Genomic DNA, 22,177 nt, shown 5'->3' on the forward strand with positions numbered 1-22,177 from the left:
CTCCCACTTCCAAAACGGAGGGTACCACATTTCTGTCAAACCTCTTTTTATTTCGTTCTGCCACTTTCCTGCTGTTTTCTACTGCCATTTTATAGCTTTCTTCTAGTCTACACTTTAGAGAGGTTACATACTGTGAGTGGGATTGCTGTGATTCATCATTTAAGATTCCGAAGGCAATGTCCAGTGGCAACCGTGGCTGCCTGCCAAACATCAGCTCATATGGTGAGTAACCTGTGACATCATTCTTGGTGCAATTGTAAGCGTGCACCAGTGGCTTGACATACTCTTTCCAATGAGCTTTCTGTTTGTTCTCTAGGGTACCCAACATCTGCAGTAGAGTCCTATTAAACCGCTCTACGGGGTTTCCCCTGGGGTGGTATGGTGTGGTTCTAACTTTACGAATGCCGGCGATCTTACACAATTCCTGTATAATGCGAGACTCAAAATCTGGCCCCCTGTCGCTGTGTAACTTCTCCGGGAAACCGTAATGTACCAAGAAATGTTCCCAGAGACATTTAGCTACAGTCTGAGCCTTCTGGTTTCGAGTTGGTAATGCAACCGCGTATTTCGTAAAGTGGTCAGTTATGACCAAAATGTCTTTGGTGTTGCTGCTATCGGGCTCGACGGACAGAAAGTCCATACAGAGCAACTCTAATGGCCTGCTAGTCTGTATGTTTTAGGCCTGTAGCGACGCGTCGATGACGTCGACGCGGCGACGTCAAAATTATGTAGACGCTTCGCCACACACACGTGGGAGACCAAAACATTGCAGAATGGAGGACGAAACAGCAACCTCCTCACATAATTCAGAACAAAGCCCCAATAAAAGAAAAAAATCCTAAAAAAATTGCTCGCCCTAAATCTTCGAAGGTATGGGAATACTTCAAATTTAGTCCCAAACGTAAAGGTGTCGTTATTTACGCTCTATGCCAAATGAAGTTGGCATACCACACCAGCACAACGGCAATGTTGGAGCATCTGAAACGGAGGCACCCCATTGTCATTCGTGAAGGAGACAATAACAAGTAAGTACTAATGTTGGCTAAATTAATTTCATGTTTGTGTAGTGTGTTGTGTAGCTTGAGCTCTGCGCACTTCGGTGGTGCTAGCCAACCATCTTAGCTCTCCTTGCAGTTTGCCCGTGCTTGGTAGCTACTGGCACCTAGACAGCCGTGTTTAGCTAACGTTAGTTATCATCTAATGTTGGCTTGAATGGAAGCTAGCTTACGGCTGCAGAACACAGCTATCTATAGCAGCTGACGTTAGCTAACGTGAACGTTAGCCACTAACCTAGCACGAACAAACTGCACAGAGAGCCAAGATGCGTTGGTTACTTGGTTAGCCTAGCACCACCAAAGTGCACAGCTGCTAGATAGCCACGTTAGCGTTCAAATAAACTAATCATTAGGGATGCACCGATACCAGTTTTTCTCTGCCGATCCGATTCCGATATTGAACTTACAAATATCGGCCGATACCGATCCAAATCCGATATCAGTTATTGTTTACATTTTAAGGTTTAGAATGTCTGTAACTCACACAGTCATTAAAATTAATCTGCTTAAAGTCAAGCTTTGTAGATTTATGAAATACATAAAAACTAAGATAAATAATATACACAGTATGACGAACATCTTTATTAAGAAAACTGTGCAATTTCTTGTATTTCTTGTAAAATACTGCAAAATTTGAAATTGAAATAAATTAAATTAAATCAAGCTATCTGGAGTCATCCAAATGACAATCTACATTTTGTGAATCTTAAATCAAAAACGAACATATACGTTTGTAGACAAAAATATGTACACATGAAAAATAGTACAAAAATATAAACACAACAACTGTGTTTAAGTATAGACTTCAAGTGACATTATCTGTTTTAAGGTTAAACAGCAATGACAGGTTTTTTTTAGGAATATTAGCATTTCTGCTCTTTCGACTAGAAGTCGGTTCCGTCTTTCATCTACAATGTTGGATGCAGTGCTAAACAGTCTTTCGCTCTCAACACTGGTACAGGGGGCAGAGAGAAACACTGATGCAGTAGCAGCAAGGGCAGGGAAACGAACATGATTCACTGCCCAGTAACAGAATGGGCTATCAGATCGGGGTGTAATTGGCTCTGTCAGATATGTTTGTATTTGATTAAGGGCATTAGTGGTAGCTATCTCTCGTGCAGATTCTTGTTGGTCCTGGAGAACTTCATCAAACATCATTGTGAAGGTGCTCTTGCTTGTGTGTCCACTTGACCCACTTGCTTCCATATGAGATACCTCTGCTGGACCTGCTGCAGTAGTTGCTGTCCTCAGTGTATCTTCGATCTTTTCAGCCTCTTTTGTCAGTGCATTTTTTGCATGAATGACAGCATCTGCACTGGTAAAGTATCTAAAGCAAAACAGAGGAAATGGTCTATTTTATACAAACATTACACAGAAAATGTATTTTAATGTTGGCAGTTGCTGGCTGTGATAAAAATAGGAACAAAAATCTTTCAATCAAACAAATATCCTTCAAAGAAAGAATCAAAACCAAATTAAATCAATCAATAAACTCAAACTAAATGTGTGTATTTCTCACGATTGTAATTAAAATATTTGATTTATTTTGGTCTGTGATGAAAATAAAACTGCAAATGAAATTCTGTCTTGTCAGCAATATATCACCCTCCGGATTAACTTCATTGCAGAACGTATAGGCCGAATATGAAAAAGACCGGTATTTTACTATAAAAACTAATGCCGCAATAACAGACAACTTGAAATGAAAGTGAACTTTAAAATAAAATATCTAAAATATAATTGAATAAACAAACAAACAAATTAATAACGAAGTTGTGTATTTCTTAAGGTTACAATTAAAATATTCTATTTATTCAAAAAACGCTTGAGAGAATTTTTTGAACCACGCCGTTTTAGTTTACCCAGTCTAATGTGTCTTATTTCGTTCTTTATAATGGTTAAACGTAACAGCCATTTAAAAAAATTCTTAAAAAAAAATTCTTAGACGTTTGTTATCGTGTCAGTTTTTGTAAATTGACAGCACTGCATTCTGAAAAATTGCGTTGTTGCTCAAAAGGATTCAAAATAAAAAATCGTTTTTGTCTGACTCTGCAATAAATAACCCTCCAGTTTAACTTTATTTGAAATTGAATGCAGCAATAACAACGATAAAAATTTAACCTAAAATTACCTGCATATTTTTTTAAATAAAACAAAATAATAATCCATAATAAGTAAAGCTATTGACCTACCTGTCTTTGCACCGTGGGTCAAGCAAAGTGGCAACGGAGAAAAGTGGCTCATCCTCAATGTTACAGAGTCTTTCATTGACCGCTTGTAGTAGAGTACTTTTCATTGTTTTAATCCCGCTGTCGGTGTCTCTCTCCTGAGATAGCAGACGTTTCAAAACCACAATTGCTGGAATAACATCCGCCGTGGAAGATTGGGATGAGTTTATGGCTCTGGTAAGTTCTTCGAATGGTGACAGTACAATCACGGTCTTCTCCAGCAATCCCCATTGGTTTGCTGTCAGTGTTGCAGGCAGCTCGTGGTCGGCAGCGAATGCACTTAAAGCACGCTTCTGTTCAAGCATACTCTGAATCATGTAAAACGTACTGTTCCATCGGGTTTTGACATCTTGCTGTAGACGTTTCACAGGCAAGTGAAGTTCGCGCTGAATATCCTCCAATGAAGAGTAAGATGATGGGGAATGTTTGAAGTGCCCCACAATCTTTCTCGCACCTGCAAGTGCATCGCTTACGCTCCGTTGCGACAGAAGCCCCTCATTAATTACAAGCTGAAATGAATGCGCGACACACCCCAAACTAGGGACCCCCAAATCTTTGATTGCCTTCTTCATGTTACTGGCATTGTCCCTCAAAATTACATGTACTTTGGAAAGAGGGATTTTCCATCCATCCATCATTTCTTTGATTGAAGCTGAAATCACGCTGCTTGTGTGTGGCCCTCGCAACTCTTTAGCATGTAGCACAGCACTCTGCAAAGCATAACCAGAATTCACCCAATGCGCTGTTAAACTCAAAAGGGTCATGGGGCACACGTCGGAGCTCCAAATATCCGTAGTGAAGCTCAAAGACTTTACATCTTTTAACTGGTCCGCAACATTTGCGAGGACACTCTAGAATACAACTCAGGCAAAGCTGTTTCAGAAATGTATTTACACGATGGTAGACTGTATCGCGGTTCTAGATGTTCCATTAGGCGACGGAAGCCTACATTTTCCACAACAGAGAGAGGTTGATTATCTAGAACAATAAATTCCACAACTTTTTCTGTGATTTTAACAGATTTTTTGTTGTCTTTATGAAGTTTTTCTTGCCTTTGAAACGCTTCCTGCAAGGTCTGCTGCTTTGATTCGTCCTTTTTGCATTTCGCTTGTGCAAACTCTTCATGATCTTTTCCGTGATGCTTCTGAAGATGTTTGATTAAATTTGTTGTATTGTAACGCGCAACAGTAATTCCACCTCTTGAAACACTGGTTTTGCAAATGTTACAATTTGCTGTGCTGCTTTCTGTTGTTTCAAGCGTGAAATATTTCCAAATCTGCGACATCTTTAACGCACTGAAGTAAATTACCATATAGGCATAACGTTGGGTCCTGAAAGGTCTACCCGCTAAACTTGCCTGTCAGACGATTAAGCAAAATATATTTCTAAGTATTTAATTATATGCATTTTTCCCCAAATAAACAAATGTTTTCTATTTACTTAAATACAGTTCCCCGTTCAACAATCGCTGGTAATTTGGTATCGGATTTGGATCGGTCGTGCTGACTCGCGCATGATCGATACCCGATCCTTTCAAAAATGTATGGATCGGAGCCAAATCCGATCCAGAGTATCGGATCGGTGCATCCCTACTAATCATAGCATAGCACTGCAATGAGGTTAAGAGTAGATTTAAAATACCCCACTGTCATAGCTGTTGTTCTAATATGCATTGCTTTTGTGTTTTTTTAAGATTTTTTTGGTATTTATTTGAGATACATTATGTATCATCAATACATTTTATTAATCGAGCAGCAGAAAAATAACCGTTAGATTAATCGTCCAACTAGTCGTTAGATTAATTGACTAATCGATAAAATAATCGCCAGATTAATCATTTAATAAATAATCATTTACCCCCAGCCCTAGTATGTTTACCAACGGGGCAGCTTTCTGCACTGGAGACTTCTTTCTGACACAACGCTCACAAGTACCGATCTTCTTTTCTACAGCACTGGCCATTCGTGGCCAATAAAACCGGGCACGAAGAAGATCGAGGGTCCTCTCAACACCCAAGTGACCCATGTCATCATGCAAAGAGGTAAGTACCATCTCTCTCAGGTCTTGTGGTAAAACAAGTTGCATCCGCACTTTTCCCTGATCTATGCGCTTTCGATACAATAGGCCATCCCTAATTTCAAATCTACGCCACTCACAAGACACACAAAGACATTTCCAGTGGACTGTCTTTCATTCGGGGGGTCCTTTGTTGGACTTCATGCGTTCAATGACCTCCCTTATTTCAGGGTCTGCTCTTTGTCTACATACCAAGTCATCCTCTGACAATTTAAGGATAACCACTAGGCCATGATCACTCTCATCCAAGACAGCCTGGGGTATTGCATCTGCATTCACCCCAAGGGACTCAGCCAAAACCACCAAAGAAGGCTGATTAATCTGATGCCTTTCACAGATGGCTTTCACCACCTCTGGTAAAATAATCTGCTGTCTCTGGTCGACTTCACTCAAATGGTTCAGGGTGAACTGCTTTATGCGCTCGCGTTCTTTCTGGGACTCCAAATCATCCCTGAGCTGACCGTTTGGTCGTCGAGACGATCCGTCTGCGTCCAAATTTTGAGAACCTGCCCGATACTGAATTTTGAAATTGTACGTAGACAGGCTAGAGAGCCACCGATAGCTTGTGGCGTCAAGCTTCGCCGAAGTCAAAACATACGTTAGTGGATTACTGTCTGTTACCACTGTAAATTCGCACCCATACAAATAATCACTAAATTTTGAGGTAACTGCCCATTTTAATGCTAAAAACTCCAGTTTATGGGCAGGGTGTTTAGCTTCACTTCGAGTCAAACCCCGACTGGCGTACGCGATGACCCTTAATTGCCCTTCTTGCTCTTGATAGAGAGCAGCTCCGACCCCCGTAGTACTGGCATCGGTATGTAACAAGTAAGGGAGCTTTGGATCAGCATAGCCCAGAATAGGAGCAGTCGTCAGTTTCTTTACAATGGTTTCGAACGCTGCTTGGCATCCCTCAGTCCATCTTTCACCCAACGGATCTTTGGGGAAACAACATGATCCAGATACCGCACAGAAGTCTGAAAAAATCGACACTTCTCGAGAGAAAGTTTTAACCCGTACTCTTTTAACCGGTTAAGAACTTTTATCAGACGGCATTCATGTTCTTCGAGGGTGTCTGAGAACACAATTAAATCATCAATAAAAAACAAAACTTCACTCCTATTTAGACTACCCATACAACGCTCCATTAGCCGCTGAAAAGTACTTGGGGCATTTGTTATTCCCTGCGGCATCCTATTAAATTCCCAAAATCCAAATGGGCAAACAAAGGCTGTCTTGGCTTTATCCTGCTCGTCCATCTCAATCTGATAGTACCCCGATCTCAGGTCAAGGACGGAGAACCACTTGGAGCCCGTAAGTACAGAAAATGCTTCCTCAAGATTTGGGAGAGCATAGGCATCCTTAATGGTCTGCACATTTAACTTCCTGAAATCAATGCAAAGACGAACAGAATTGTCTTTCTTTCGGACCACCACAATGGGAGATGCGAAAGGGGATTCAGACTCTCTTATTACTCCAGCATCTAACAACTCCTGCAAGTGTTTCCTAACAGCACTGACATCTTGCGGATGAATAGGTCGAGGTCGCTGCTTAAAAGGAGTCTCGTCGCATAGCCTAATTCGATGTTTCACCTGGTCTGTATGACCATAATCCATATCATGCAGTGAGAAAACCTCAGGCATCACATTCAGCAAAGCTGTTATTCTATTTTTCCATTCGGCCGGCACAGGTGAATCACCAAAATCAATGTTTATTTTAGCTACTTTTGATTCCCCAGGAATTAAGGAGGTGTTACTTTTCTGAGGCATTTCTGTCACTTGTTGAACAGAGCAAACTTCAGCTAGCACGGTCTTAGGAGAAATGTCAATTTCGACCCGGGTTTCATTTTTTAAAAAACACCGGCACACTAAAGGTACGTTTACCAGGCAAGGAATGCAAACTACTGGCTACAACTAAACCACCAGGTAAGTTGGATACTTCAGCAGGCTCAATGACAGCTAAATCTTCAAAAAGACAATTGTTCAAATGAACCACTCCATCAAACACTGCAGAACTGCCTGCAGGTACTAATTCAGGATTGTCACCTCCCAGGGTCACACATCCCAGGACCTCTGTCCGCCTCTGCTGATGTCTAGCACTTAAAATCTTAAGCACAGCTCGATACCCATGGAAAGCTGGGTTGAGCTCAGAATCACTTTTAGCATGCGTATCATACAAAGTGTCCAAGGAATTCGTCCCTATTAGTATCTGCTGCACTCCTTCCAAGTCAGGGACCACTAAAGCTAGGGTGTCAATGTCTGCCTCGACCCCGAGGAACTCCTTAGGGAACATTAGGGTAAGTTCCACATACCCTAAATAGTACCGACTGCCCATTGGCCCCTTCCACCTCTAATAAAGCATCTAATGACTTCAGAGGGAGATCAGATAAATGTGCCTTGTGGAATGACAATGGGATGGTTGTTACCTGGGAACCAGTGTCTAGTAAACAATTCACCTGCGTCCCCTCAATGCACAACTGAGCAGTGCACTTTGTCCCCATTAACCCTTTAGGTAACCTTCCTGATATTCTGTTCTTTGAACAAGAGTCAGATGTTTTTCTACTCCACTTAGGGCACTCTACTTTGGTTCCGACCTCTGCATGCCCCATTACAGAGTCGGCTTGAAGTTTAACGGCTGAGACTCAGCACGGTTCTGCAAATCCCATTGGGCTTGTTTCTCTCGCAACAAACAACGCTTTCGATCAACTTCGGCAGGATTTGGGTCATTTTCACAATGAACTGCGATATGCCCAGCCTCACCGCAATTAAAACAGTAGCTGGGACGAGGTCGCGACGAGCCTGCACCACCTGGCTGAAACTGGCTGCGCTTATTTAACTCAATCCGCTTGGGCTGTGCCTGTGACAACTTTTGAGTTTGACCTCTCTGTGCTCCACTCACAGCCAATTGAGCCTTTAGCTCAGCAAATTGTTTAGTTCTGTGAGTTCTGAAGAATTTGGATCAGTGTGGGTGGTTTGTTTAGTTGCAGCTGACCCCATAGCTTTGACCTGCGCTCGCAACTCATTTATTTCCTTTTTCAACATGGAAAACCCTACATCTTCCTGGCAATCAGTATTACCCTGTTTATGAATTTGAGGCTTTGGAGGAACTAACTGTGCATGCATTTCCGATATCTGTTTTTTCACCGGATCTATCTCAGTGGTGGTTCCACTGCTTACATCAGTGTTCGTAGACAGCTGGTGAGCTGCAGCTCGCGACTTCAATGAGTGTGAACCAGGTTTAACTAATCCTAAATGACTTCGCATTCGCTCTTCTTTTGAAGTCTGCCTGTCCTCCTCAGTCCTAACAGAGACCACCAACTCAGCAAACGAAGGGGGGTTGGCCTTTCTTTTTTCAAGACGCAGATTTGCAAGCAAACTGCTATCCCAACACCCACGACAAAACTGTCTCAATAAGTAGTGATCACGCTCGGCTTCTGAAATGCCTCCCCTCCGCACTGTTGCACTCAACATGACTTGCAATCTATGCAGGTAGCTAGAGGGCTTCTCTCCATGGTTTTGAAGCAAGGTCATAAACTTTGCCAGGAGTTCGTCACCATCTTCAACTGACCCATAAACAGACTCTAAAAGCTCTAAATATACTGACGGAGATGCCAGATGGCCAATGTGTTTTACAACATCAGCCGCTGGTGGCAAAAGGCTGTCTAGTATTTTTCTGATGCGAGACAAATCAGAAATGGATGGGTCACCAAGTAAAAAATCAACACTTGCCCTCCAAGTATCAAAATCAGGCTCGTTAGGAGGCCGGGGTACTTTGCCTGAAAATGACCTCATTCGCATGGGAACACTCTGAGCAGATACAGCATCGGATGCCCGAACAATATGCTCAACTACTACACGTTGAATACTAGGAGGGCTTATTACATCTAAAGGCAGGGCAGTGTGGTCAGGCACGGCATCTGCCTTGTCAGTCTTAGTCAGGTAGTGATCATTCCCTCGTTCAATGCTACATGACGAAGCCCTATCGGAAAAGGAGGTGGTAGTTTTCTCTTCATCTGCCTTTTGGTTTTGAGTCAATGACCCACGAGTCTGAGAATCAGACACAACAGGGGACTCATTACTATCACTTGGCATACGCAAGGGCTCACTGTGAAGACTGGCAACATTAAGCTTCTTGAGTTCTTGAAGCATTTCTTGAAAAGATCTTCCACTAGTTCTAGCAATTTCTTGCAGTTCTGCTAAACACTCAGTGACATCAGCTTCTTTCTCTTGAGAGTACACACCACTCAAGGTACGCACATTAAAGGTTGTGTCTGGATCAGAAACACCAACAACACGTACAGGCAACAAAGGTCGCAGCTCATCCATAGCTGAGCCATCTCAGAACTCAATAATGGCATGGCGATGAAACTCAGAAGATGGGCTATCTATAAGCAAGGTTCGTTGTATGCTGCCAAAACTCATTAGCCATGACTCTAACTCACTATCTGTTTCTGAAAGTGTTAAACCAGTCACTAGAACAGCATTAAGGACGTTCACTTGTTCTCGTTTTACAATGTCCATAGTGGCTGATCACTATATTATATATAGTACTACTTTGGCACTCTATGGTCAATATTGTTATATGGCACCCAAATTCTCCTGGCTGGCTCACCAACTTTTTGTAACACTGCTTATCAATTTACTACAGACACAATGGGGTCTGTGTATGGACCAGTTCTCACAGAAGACCAAATCCGACTACTGAAGAAAATGGGGCATGTAACAATAATTAACCACTCACACGCTGTATTAGATTTTACTGAATGTATATTTGTACAGTATGAACTGAAAATTTAATGCATGGAATACAGAGGGAATAAAGGGCATATGGATGAAAATAGAAAACAACAACAACAACAAAAAGAAAGAAAGACAATGCTGCTTACAGTAAGAGGGAATGAAAAAAAACAATTTCACATATTATTAAACTAAATCTTAACCTTTCTCTTTTTTTCCTTATACAGGTTGCTCAAACCCAACCTCAGAACTCCTTCAAAGGTAAATATTCCCACTTAAGCAACGCTTTTCAACCCTTAAATTAAATCTCAAAAATACACTTTTTAGGTATATTTGTGAAACTAAATCTTAACCTTTACTCGTTTTGAGTTCAAAAAGAGCATAAAACTGTATCCGCTTCTGAAATGCACTTTGAAAATACAAATCAATGTACACGCTCCCTTATATAACACTTTTGGAACCATGTTACACTTAATTGAGTTTTGTTTCAATTTCACATACATATCACATAAACCGTAAATGAATTAAACAATGAGAAACCATAAAGCATTTGCATAAAGAGTCTTTAGCGCAATAAAATGTGAATCACATTAAGCTCAGTCCAATTCCACACTGCAAGTTCCATAACATGCCTAAGGCCATCAAACGTATTGTGTAACTTAGTCGACACGCGCCGGACGGCTAGTTATGGACGCTGCGCGCCGACGACCCCAAATTTTTCCCAGGTCGCCCGGCGGTGCCGAAACGAAGGGGAGAGCGCCCGCGATCGAACGGAAGCGTCATGGGGCGGCGGCGACGCCCGGGGGACCCCAGAAAAATGCCCAAAGTGCCTAATTTTTGAGTCACGGAACGAAGGGTTAGGCGCTCTCTCGGGCAGAACCACAAGGGGGCGACTCGACGTACGGTCCCAGCCTAAGCCGCGCGCGCCGATCAGGTTGCGACCGGGCCTCCCGAAGAGCGCCTATGCAACCCCCTTGCAGCCTACGGGCCGGCTCCGGACCCCGACGTACACGAGAGGCCTACGCGTGCCCTTGTAACCTATTTTGGGCGGGGCTTCCCGCTGGCCACGCCTCCATCCTCAGAACGCCTACGCGTTCCCCTTGCAGCCTAAACTTGAGGGAGGCCTGCCCGACCCCCCGAAGCCTGCCCGAAGACCCGGTCTCCACCCGGCGCCCCGGGGGACCCCGTCTGGAGATGACTGCCTCATTTGAGCCCAGCGGCTGTGCGACAGACGCTTAAACAGCCCAAAGCCCTTTTCTTTGACTTTCGAGTCAAACGTGCACATAAAAGCGCCGGTGTGCATCGACACAATGTTTTCTCACATCTGCGATTCATTCGAAGGGCCCAAAATTAGGTAGACAGAGTAAGACCCCTGTCAGTGGTCTCGTTTGCTTTGGCAATGATTTATCCAGCTTAAACCATCAGTAGAGTGTATGAGAGACAGCCCTTCACAATGACGTGCATTAAGGCTCAAGTGTGCTCCAGAAGCTTAAAAATGGTGTGTCCATTAGCTACCTATGGGAGCCGCGCCAAAAGTGTTACGTGTGGGACTTCCTGTGACCCAGGAAGTCCCAGTCGTAACTTATCTTATGGGCCCTCATAGGTAAATAATGGACAAAGCCTATTAAGGGTCATTATAAGCCTAAGTAAGGAGTTATATAGCTTTAACCAACAGTAGAGTGTATGAGAGGCTTAGCCTTCACAATGACGTGCATTAAGGCTCATAGATGTGCTCCAGAGCTTAAAAATGGTGTGTCCATTAGCTACCTATGGGAGCCTGCCAAAAGTGTTACGTGTGGGACTCCTGTGACCACAGGAAGTCCCAGTCTAACTTATCTTATGGGGCCCTTTAGGTAAATAATGGACAAAGCCTATTAAGGGTCATTATAGCCTAAGTAAGAGTTTATAGCTTTACCAACAGTAGAGTGTATGAGAGGCTTAGCCTTCACAATGACGTGCATTAGGGCTCATAGATGTGCTGGAGCTTAAAAATGGTGTGTCCATTAGCTACCTATGGGAGCCGTGCCAAAAGTGTTACGTGTGGCATGTACATTCGTAACTTATTTAATGGGACCCTCATAGGTAAATAATGGCACAAAGCTTATTAAGGGTCATTATAAGCCTAAGAAAGGAGTTATATAGCTTTAACCAACAGTAGAGTGTATGAGAGGCTTAGCCTTCACAATGACGTGCATTAAGGCTCATAGATGTGCTGGAGCTTAAAAATGGTGTGTCCATTAGCTACCTATGGGAGCCGCCAAAAGTGTTACGTGTGGGACTTCCTGTGACCACAGGAAGTCCCAGTCTAACTTATCTTATGGGGCCCTCTTAGGTAAATAATGGACAAAGCCTATCAAGGGTCATTATAAGCTTAAGTAAAGAGTTCTATAGCTTTAGCCAACAGTAGAGTGTATGAGAGGCTTAGTCCTTCACAATGACGTGCACTAAGGCTCATAGATGTGCCCCAGAGGCTTAAAAATTGTGTGTCCATTAGCTACCTATGGGAGCCGCGCCAAAAGTGTTACGTGTGGGACTTCCTGTGACCACAGGAAGTCCCAGTCGTAACTTATCTTATGGGGCCCTTATAGGTAAATGATGGACAAAGTCTATTAAGGGTCATTGTAATCCTAAGTAAGGAGTTGTATAGCTTTAGCCAACAGTAGAGTGTATGAGAGTCACAGCCCTTCACAATGAAGTGCATTAAGGCTCATAGATGTGCTCCAGAAGCTTAAAAATGGTGTGTACATTAGCTACCTATGAGGACCCGTCAAATAAGTTACGACTGGCACTTCCTGTGACTCGGCAAAACCACGGGAAGTACCAGTCATAACTTATTTGACAGTAGCCTCGTAGGCTTACAGTGGACAATACTGTAAACTGTCAATTTTTAAGACTGTAAACAGCTTTTGTATGACAAACCTACAGCTATGTATCCTAGAAGCACCCCATATTGGTATATTGCACACTTCAGGCTATTAAAATGCTTATTTTGCTTACAAATGCACTTTTCACAGAAATACATCTCTGAACAACATTTTCAACAAAATTCTGCTTTATTTTTGTAGAAAAACCTTGGGGCTTCGAACGCAAGTTCGTCACACCCTCTCGCATCACATATTCGAAGCCCGTACCCCTCGGTGTACGGAAAGTGCTCGAAAAAAAATCACAAAAAATATTCTAGAAATATTAACGGGCCACAACGTCCCCAAAACGTGCAATATAGGACATAACGAGGCCGTACCGTCTTCAAACTTTGGGAACCGAATGAGAGGGCAGCGAGCAGCTACAGAATTTGAATCGGGGTCATTCGGAGTCCCCGGGGCCGTTCGGGGGTCTCTGTACGATAGCCACCTATGAGAGAAATAGGATATGTTGCAGGTATCAGAGGCTCCCATACGGGCCGCGGAGGCCCCAGGAGCCCGAAAAATTACAGAAAGTTGCGTCACATGACTCTCGACGTCATACCCATAGGGCTTGGTCGGGAAGTGAACTTAAATATTTTTTCTTATTTTACATACATCTCCCTGCCTCTAGTGGTTCTCTATGGGCCCGCAAACCCCCTCGCGCGTTGGCTCGGGTATCCGACGTCTTTCTGACAGAAACCTCCCCTAAGCACGAACGAGCAAGGTCACGAAGGACGCCCGGCTCCTCTAGGGGGCACCACGGCCGTGAGGGAGAGAAAAAAGAAAGAAGGGCGGCGAGCGAGACATTTTGGCTTCTTTCGGATGTCGCGCCACGCATAGGCAGCAAGGGGCAGCAAACTACCAACTCTAGGCGCTCTGCGGACGCAAGGGTGGTGAGCGAGACATTTTGGCATCTTTTGGATGTCGCGCCACGCATAGGCAGCAAGGGCAGCAATCTACCAACTCTAGGCGCTCTGCAGACGCAAGGGTGGCGAGCGAGACGTTTTGGCATCTTTTGGGTGTCGCGCCACAAATAGGCAGCAAGGGGCAGCAAACTAGCAAGTCTAGGCGCGCTGCGGACGTGAGGAAGACTATGGCAGAGTTAGGTGGTCAGGGGGAAGCGAAAGGCTCCTCGTGCACGCGGTGATGAAGATTAGGTGGTGAGGGTTTGAGTAGGCACTTTGTGGCGCGAGGGTCCACGCCCGCAGCACTTTGCCACCCCTTGTGGTGTCCGTACGATGCCTCTCCGGAAAAACGGCCCCTAAACTCCGATAAGGGAAAAAAGTCCCAATCATAATAAGAGTGAGCGAGAATTTGGCGTACAATTCAGGTATACGAGCCCTTCGTCTGCCTAGTCGACCGATGGCAATCTATATGAATGGACAATTGTCCACGATTTACCTAACTTCCCTTGCTGGTTGAATTTTGTTAGTGAATCAGTCTTTGCAGTCCTTTTCACATCAACTGTTAATTTTACTTAGTCCTCCAGTTATGACGAATGTCTTCCGTGAAGAATAAAACAGGAGAAATGCAGGTGTGTGTGTTTTTGTTCAATTTCCTACCGTCCCACTCGGTATTGAAAGTGTCAATTTCACCAGATCACTATTTGATGCTAACTCCTCGTGGCTCGCCAGTTCCAACTCCCTCTAGGAACTCGGGAATCAGAACGAACTCCAGAATATTTGCAAACTCCGCTTCGTCAGCCTGGTTTGACCGGCGGAGATCGTTATCTCTCCCCGTTGAAATCACAGGATTCAAAGCAACTCGAACCAAATCCAGCGAAAAAGAAAAAAACTTGACCAAGATCAATAATAAATCCTTATTGATTTATTCTGCTCCAACAAAGTTTTAGTTGCTCTTATCAGCGGACATCTCGTATCAATCAAGTATCATCTCTTATCAATCTCGTGTCTCTAATATGCTCTCTCTTCATATCATATCGTCAAAATCCTTACACTAAATAGTGCCTAAATAACTCTTTCTATTAATCAAGCATCGCTGCATGATTAGATCATTTCTCCGGTCTCTATCTAGCTCCAAACGTTTTTTTTCCCGGTGTCACACTTGAAGAATCGCAGCACCTCGCGCGCTACCGAAACCCGGAAGTGTTTGAACACCAGACAATACTCTGATACCTCATTGGTTGGCTCCAACCAGCGAACCGCATCCTCATTGGCTAATCCACTTCCCATAGAAATAAAGGGATCCCGGCTCAATTATAGAAATAGCTGTTTTTATGACATTCGTAACAGGGGTTACACTAGTTTTTAAGTTGTCGTATGTTGTGTTGTGATGTGTGTAAAGGTGTGTTTGTGTTGAAAAGAAATTATAGAGAGGAAATTCTCCACAAGCATGATTAAGGCACCCCTAATATCCTGTAAAACATCTGCCACATTTCTACACTCTAAAAACAATTGTGTTAAAAACAACTCAACACACCAATCTGTTGTCATTAATTTAGCACATCTCTGTGTTATTTCTACAACACATTTTGGGCCTTATTGTACACCCGGCACAAGGCGCAGCGTAAGTGTTTTTGCTAGTTTCCGCCCGACGCATATGGCGTTAGAAATTGGAGAAAACTACTTGAGTGTGTAAACACTGCGCGCAAGCAGATTACAGCCTCCCGAGCACACTGAAAACGCTCGCACGTGAAATGTGAACCTGTAGATATCGCAAATCTCTAATCTCTATATCTCTAGATTGTGCACGTAAATCAACACTTGCAAGGGGAAATAACAACCCCCCGAATCAAAGCAGAGCTGGGATTCTTCGCATGCGTGAGTCATTTTGACTTTTTGCACTAAGGGGGCGGGACACTGCGATTTTGTGACAACAAATGCAATTGGCCCTGCTCTTTTCTGGAACTCCCGTTGTGATTGGCTGTTGCTGCCGCCCTCAAGTCGATGACAGAACAGGAGGAGATGGCAGATAATTGGGAAAAATTGGATCTAAGGAATTCCCATTGTCATCACTTCAAGAGTGCAGATGGACCGGCTGCTGAAGAATGGGCCGTTGGTGAAAGCGCAGTCTTCAGCATCCGAAGCAATAGGAGCAGAAGTTATAGGCCCGTTCGTTTTGTTTATCAAATTCCATTTTCTTCTCTTTTAATTTGTGTGCATTCTGCCTTTAAATGTTTGAAATTTAAGAGGTAAATACATTATTTTTAAGCGAAAAGCATGTCTAATAAACCATAAAACTTGAACAATTTTAAAACAATTTATTAAAAGTTTAAGTTAAAAATGTCATAAAAACAATAATTCATTATTTGTTAATAACGTTTAGTGAGAAAGATATCGCTTTTTAAATTATGCCGCCAGATGGTCCTATCATATGGATATAGACTTTATATTACTTCACGTGTTCTTGTTAAAGAAAACCAAGCTATTTGAGCATGTGAAAGTCGGCTTCCTATTCCGGCTTAGAACGCCTTTAATTATCGATGACTTTTCGCACGTTTTTTATGGCGTTTGGAATCGCGTCGCCGTATTTTGCGGCGCAAATACTGTTTAAAATGCCGTCAAAAACGGCGTTCGGATATAAACACGTTTAATATGTGGCGTAATTGTGACACCATCGACTTGCCATACACTTGCGCATGTAGTCAATACTGTGCGCGAGCGATCTGCTTTGATTCAGGGGGTTGTTATTTCCCCTCGCAAGTGTTGATTTATGTGCATAATCTTGGTTTTCGTGTTCAAGTTAGAGATTTGCAATATCTACAGGTTCACATTTTACGCGTGAGCGTTTTCAGTGTGCTTGCACAGCTGTAATCTGCTTGCGCGCTGTGTTTACACGCTCACATAGTTTTGTCCAATTTCTAACGCCATAAGTGTCTGCTCTTGTGAATTCCGCCCTGTAAATAGCGAATCCGCCATGGTGTGAGCGCAACTGGATCTTAAAGGGAATGGGAGATGAGACTGATTGGTTTACTGCATGTTTGGCCCATTACTCATTAAGAGAATCGGGACAACCCGTTTAGACCATGCGCCTGGGCGCGCCGACCGTTTTCCCGTCGTTAAATTAGCAAAAGTGGATTCGGACACGCCCTGAGTGCACCTGCACCGTGCGCTTTAAACCATGTGCTTAGATTGTGAAAATAGGGCCCTAAGTGTTACTTTTAACTAGACATATGCCGGTTAACCGAAAATATACATCACGTGATTTATGCACAATTTGTGAGTGCAGTACAGTAAAATGCTGCTGCATCCGAAAGCCAGCCACGTTATAAGCGACTTAAACTCGCACTGCTTTTAGATTGAGCAGCATTTCCTACTGATCCCAGAGCTGTTCTTCACGGACAAGCGACGCATCAATAAAATAATCAATATTTTGCATTATCGCAGCCAACTCGGTTTCAGCAGGATTTAGTGGTAACCGCGGTTAACCGGGCACATCTCTACTTTTAACACAACGTTGTCCTTTGCATTAATTTCACAAATTCAACACAAAACGTGTTAAAATAACACGTAATGTGTTGAATAGCATAACACAAACAAAATCTATTTTAAAAGTGTAACTACGAAGTACTGAGGATTCCTCTTATTATATACAACACTTATACACTTACTGGCCACTTTGGCTTGTGCTGTGCTTGACCCTTTTTACCTCATATTGACATGATCATAGCACAGTAGCTAAAATTTGTCGGTTCCACCAAATCCCAAAAGTTTTTCACTGGATTAAGGGAGAAAATGGGTGCTGTGGTTCAGAGTCGGCGCCAGGGTGCACAAAGTGAGGGCAGGGCTCTAGACTAACTTCTTCCACTGGTTGCACTGGTGCGCCTAACTTTTTTTCTTAGGTGCACCAGCACAAAAGTTAGGTGCACCAAAATTTTCGACCGCATCGCATTTAACACTGCAGTTTTACCAGTTCACTTTTTTTTTAATCGCTGTCCATATAGGCAAAATTGACTTAAATGATTAACTAACAATCTGGTCACCATAAAGTTCTTTATTTGAAGCACAATTCTACAAGAAAGGTAACTTACTGAAAAAGTGTTGGTGCTTAAAGTGCTTCACTGAACTGAAATTTAAACTTAAAACATCTCAAGATAAATGGACCAGGGCTTGACATAACCTGGGAGGTTGATGACTCCGTGTCAGAGCATTGCTTTTGATTTTCGGACGGATCAGGCCTTAACTTAACATTATTCACGAAAAAGTTGTCAATCGTTCTTTTCATCTTCTCTCATCATCCGCGCTACATCCACTCTGTTTAACTGACAGGCCTACTGTATAGGCTCCTCACCTCTCTGTCTGACTGCAGCACATGCATTTTCACACGTACACACCAGAGGTTGCGTTAAGCTTTTTATTGTCCGTCATTTTGACTGACAATCTCATAAAAAATCCGTCATAATCTATTATTACCCGTCACTATGGTGCAAGGTGGCGTTAGGTGGTAATTAGTATGTTCGTGACGTCATCACGTTGTACTTGCGTCTCGGAACTTGTTGTATTTTAATACAACTGAATGCCCAATAAAGCCGTTGTTGTTTATATTCATCTATATATTTCATGTTTTAATGTTTATGTTCATATGTGATTCGATCTGGGAAAACCCAACACATGGTGCAAATTTATATATTACAGTTTTGATACCATATTCAAGCCCTTTCCAAATCAGTTTTTATTTTGCTCATACCTTGTGTATGTAACAAAAGTTATGGCTGAGGTCGGCTGAAGTGCTATGATTTTCAGGAACGAATTTGGACGAAAACGGGTTTAAAGTTAAGTGATGAAAATAAATGCACAACTGTCCAGTATCACAAGTAAAAGTCACTTTTCAGGGGTAAGAGACTTACTCTAATAACAATTTAATAACAAAATATTTCCCAGTGTTGAAGTCTATAAAAATACTGTACAAAACCGTTTGAATAAAACGAAAGTAAGGAAAATGGTGCAGGGCACACTTAAAGAACGAGAGTATCCAAGTACACCTGGCTACAGGCTGTAGTACGGGGAGGTGCTACATATGGGGGAGGAGCTCCACGTGTATGGGATCAGAATTGTTGCAATATTCTGAATAAATAAACTATGATCCGCAAATAAATATAGAGAGTTTCACAAACATTTTTAAAATCCACATATGCTCAAAAAGCGAACCATAAATATATGTTAGACGTTCCACAAAAAGAAATGGAATTCACAAATAAATACAATGAGATTTGCAAATAAAAAATATTTACAAATTTATTTTAATGGCATTTATTTGTAGATCGCTTTCTGCACATATGTGGATCGCTTTCTGCACATTTGTGGATCGCTTTCTGCACATTTGTGGATCGCTTTCTGTGCATTTGTGAATCGCTGCACGCATTTGTGGATCAGTGCACGCATTTGTGGATGGCTCTCTGTGCATTTGTGGATTTTGAAACATTTCTAACGTCAAGACGTGCACACAATCCACAAATAGGTGGACTCCGCCCACTATCTACGCAAGCCAATCGGGTAACTTCCGCTTTCGTTGTCGAATAGGGCACGTTCTAACTTCAGCCAATCACGTTTTGCTCTGCACTAAGATTCAGGGAGCTAACATGGCAGCTAGTGGCGGTCTAAAATGCGTGATATACTAAGAAATGCGAATGGCCTCATCTTTATACTACTCAGGTGGACTCCGCCCACTATCTACGCAAGCCAATCGGGTAACTTCCGCTTTCGTTGTCCAATAGGGCACGTTCTAACTTCAGCCAATCACGTTTTGCTCTGCACTAAGATTCAGGGAGCTGTCCCTGACAACTGTCCAGTACCACTCTGCCCATAACTCTTCCCATTGGTCACAAGGAAATGACGTTGAAACCAGGAACTGATGTTAAAAACATTGTTGTTCGACTTAATGCGGTGCCGTTCAAACCGATTGTAATATAAACTCTGTATTTATTAATTAATATAAATAGTATGATTAAAAACTTAATACAATGAAAGTTACTTCAGGGGAAGCATTTCATTCATTTGTAAGTTTGTAAGCAAGAGTCTTTCTACTACTTATAGGTTGATTTTGATTCTGATTTTGGCTTGTCCTTTGCGAAAACTAACATAACTTTGAATAAGTGTAGTGACTGTTTAGGGTGTATTGATAATTGTTTTTATAACGATGGTTTTACTACACATATTATGGTTAGAATATGGTTACCGTAGCAGTTTGTGGTGTTTTACAAAGTCTTTGTTTACAGTTTGTTTCTCATTTTTCATTTAACAAAGTATGTCTTTGTCTATGTATTTATTTACTGTCCTTTACTTGTTTTTATTTAATATTTTTATCATTATTAAAATTAATTTATCATTTATTATCCTACTTTTTTCTGTTAGTGTTATTTAATCCAGGGATTTTCAAACTGTGATCGGGGCCCTCCAGAATGTTCTAAGAGAAAATTTTAGAGAAATATAAAGATAAAAGAAAAATGACAAAGGTCTACTGAACATTATTACGGTTTCATATAATATGTTAATTTTATTTCTAAGTGAAGAAAGAAAATTTCTAAGAAAGCAGTCCAAAAACATTAAAAAAAAACATTGTTTCTCTTTAGGTTTATACATCCATAATTTTAATAGCCAATTAGTGTGTTGCCTTTATACAATCATGCTTATTATTTATCTAACATAGCTTCAATGTTCCTTGTCTATAAAAAAAACAAGCAAACACAATTACTGAATTACATCATTCACTTTATTTCAATTACAACAAATGATTAAAATGTATACGAATATAGTAGGATTAAAAAAAAATACTACAACATAAGCATATATAACCAACGTAAAATTACAACGATAAACAACTTGCATTACATTTACGTGTGTGTAAATATGTGTCTACACATACAATTACTGGCAAGTAAAACAGCTGTCTGGCATTATCAAACAAGCATTTTATCCATTAATAACATATATTTCCGACAGGGCAGAATGTGGTATTTAGCCGTTTTTGAAGCAAACTGCTATGTATAAAAAAAGTTCACTTCAACATCACAAGTTAATGATGTGGCATTTAGAGGGTTTTGCATCTGAACTATTCAATTGTTTATCAATGGCAATCAAGTTCATTAAACGTGGGGATTAAACCTTATGAAAAAAACTGCCCAAATACAGACCGTGTACTCACACTCACCGTGATGCTAGCTATAGCGGAAGTGACACATACTGAGGAATCGACGTCATTACTTGTGTTTAACCAATAAGGCGAGGTTAGGGTGAGACGACACATAGACCCGCACTTAATATTACCCCAACCACTAACCAATGAGACGCGTAGGGGGCCCCATATATAGCACCACCCCGTACTGCATCCTGCAGCCAGGACCTCCTCGGAAAATCTGGACCACGGCCAATCAGAGGGGGGCCCGCCCTTCACTATCTCTAATTGGTTTAGACCACGATATGGGCTTAATGCGTGTCTGTTGTTGAATCACAGGGAGACTTTCAGAGACTTTTTTTCTCCCTCTAACGGCTGGTCGCACCGGTGTGACCTCAGATTTTTCTTAGTCGCACCATTGAGAAATAAGGTCGCACTCTAGAGGAGTAATTGAAGGTGTGGAGGTTCAAATGTTAGTGGATTCCGGTTCCAGTGTGTCGCTCATTAGTGCAGAGTTTTGCATGTCAATTCCAGTACTTCGCAATCGCCCTCTGAAAAAGGATTATGTGGCGGCTCGAGCCGTGAATGGACAGATCCTGGACACGCTGGGCACCATGACATTAACATTTCAGCTGGGGACTGAGTCATGGCAGCATGTATTTCACGTGTGGAGAGAAACCACACAGTCTGTGTTGTTGGGGTGGGACTTTCTGTTGAAAAATCACGCCTCATTAGAACTCAGCCGAGCTAAGTTACAACTCTGGGACATTTCAGTTCCTCTCCTCACCAACAAAGACTTTGTTCCACTTTGCTGTAATGTGTCCCTGGCGACCACAATTACCTTATCGCCCCTCAGTGAGTCAGTTGTACCTATTAAGGTATCCTCTCTTATGTGACTCATTGGTCTAGCGACTTTGATGGCTATTTGGAACCTAATGTGGCAGATTCTTTCAGCTTAGTGGTGGCTCACACAGTAACCACTGTTCACGATGGACTGACAAAAGCTCGGGTTTTGAACCCTATTGGACAGGACATTTTACTGAAAGAAGGTACTCACCTGGGTGAGTTTTATTCTGTTGATGACACTGACATTCAGCTGCTTCATGCCC

At 42.3% G+C, this 22,177-nt stretch overlaps 2 protein-coding genes across 3 annotated transcripts in view; both read right to left on the minus strand.

The window, feature by feature from the left end:
• The window catches only part of nlgn2a (neuroligin 2a), a 351,369-nt gene that overhangs the window by 230,326 nt on the left and 98,866 nt on the right, over positions 1–22,177 (minus strand). The window lies entirely within an intron of this gene.
• On the minus strand, positions 1,848–4,233 carry LOC130546808 (zinc finger BED domain-containing protein 4-like). The gene is made up of 2 exons (XM_057322304.1): positions 3,248–4,233; positions 1,848–2,382 (listed from the first exon to the last, which is right to left on the minus strand). The coding sequence occupies exons 1-2, from the start codon at positions 4,045–4,047 to the stop codon at positions 1,848–1,850; spliced, it is 1,335 nt and encodes a 444-aa protein (XP_057178287.1). The 5' UTR covers positions 4,048–4,233.

Source organism: Triplophysa rosa, linkage group LG1, assembly GCF_024868665.1.
Source record: "Triplophysa rosa linkage group LG1, Trosa_1v2, whole genome shotgun sequence".
Taxonomy (NCBI): Eukaryota; Metazoa; Chordata; class Actinopteri; order Cypriniformes; family Nemacheilidae; genus Triplophysa; species Triplophysa rosa.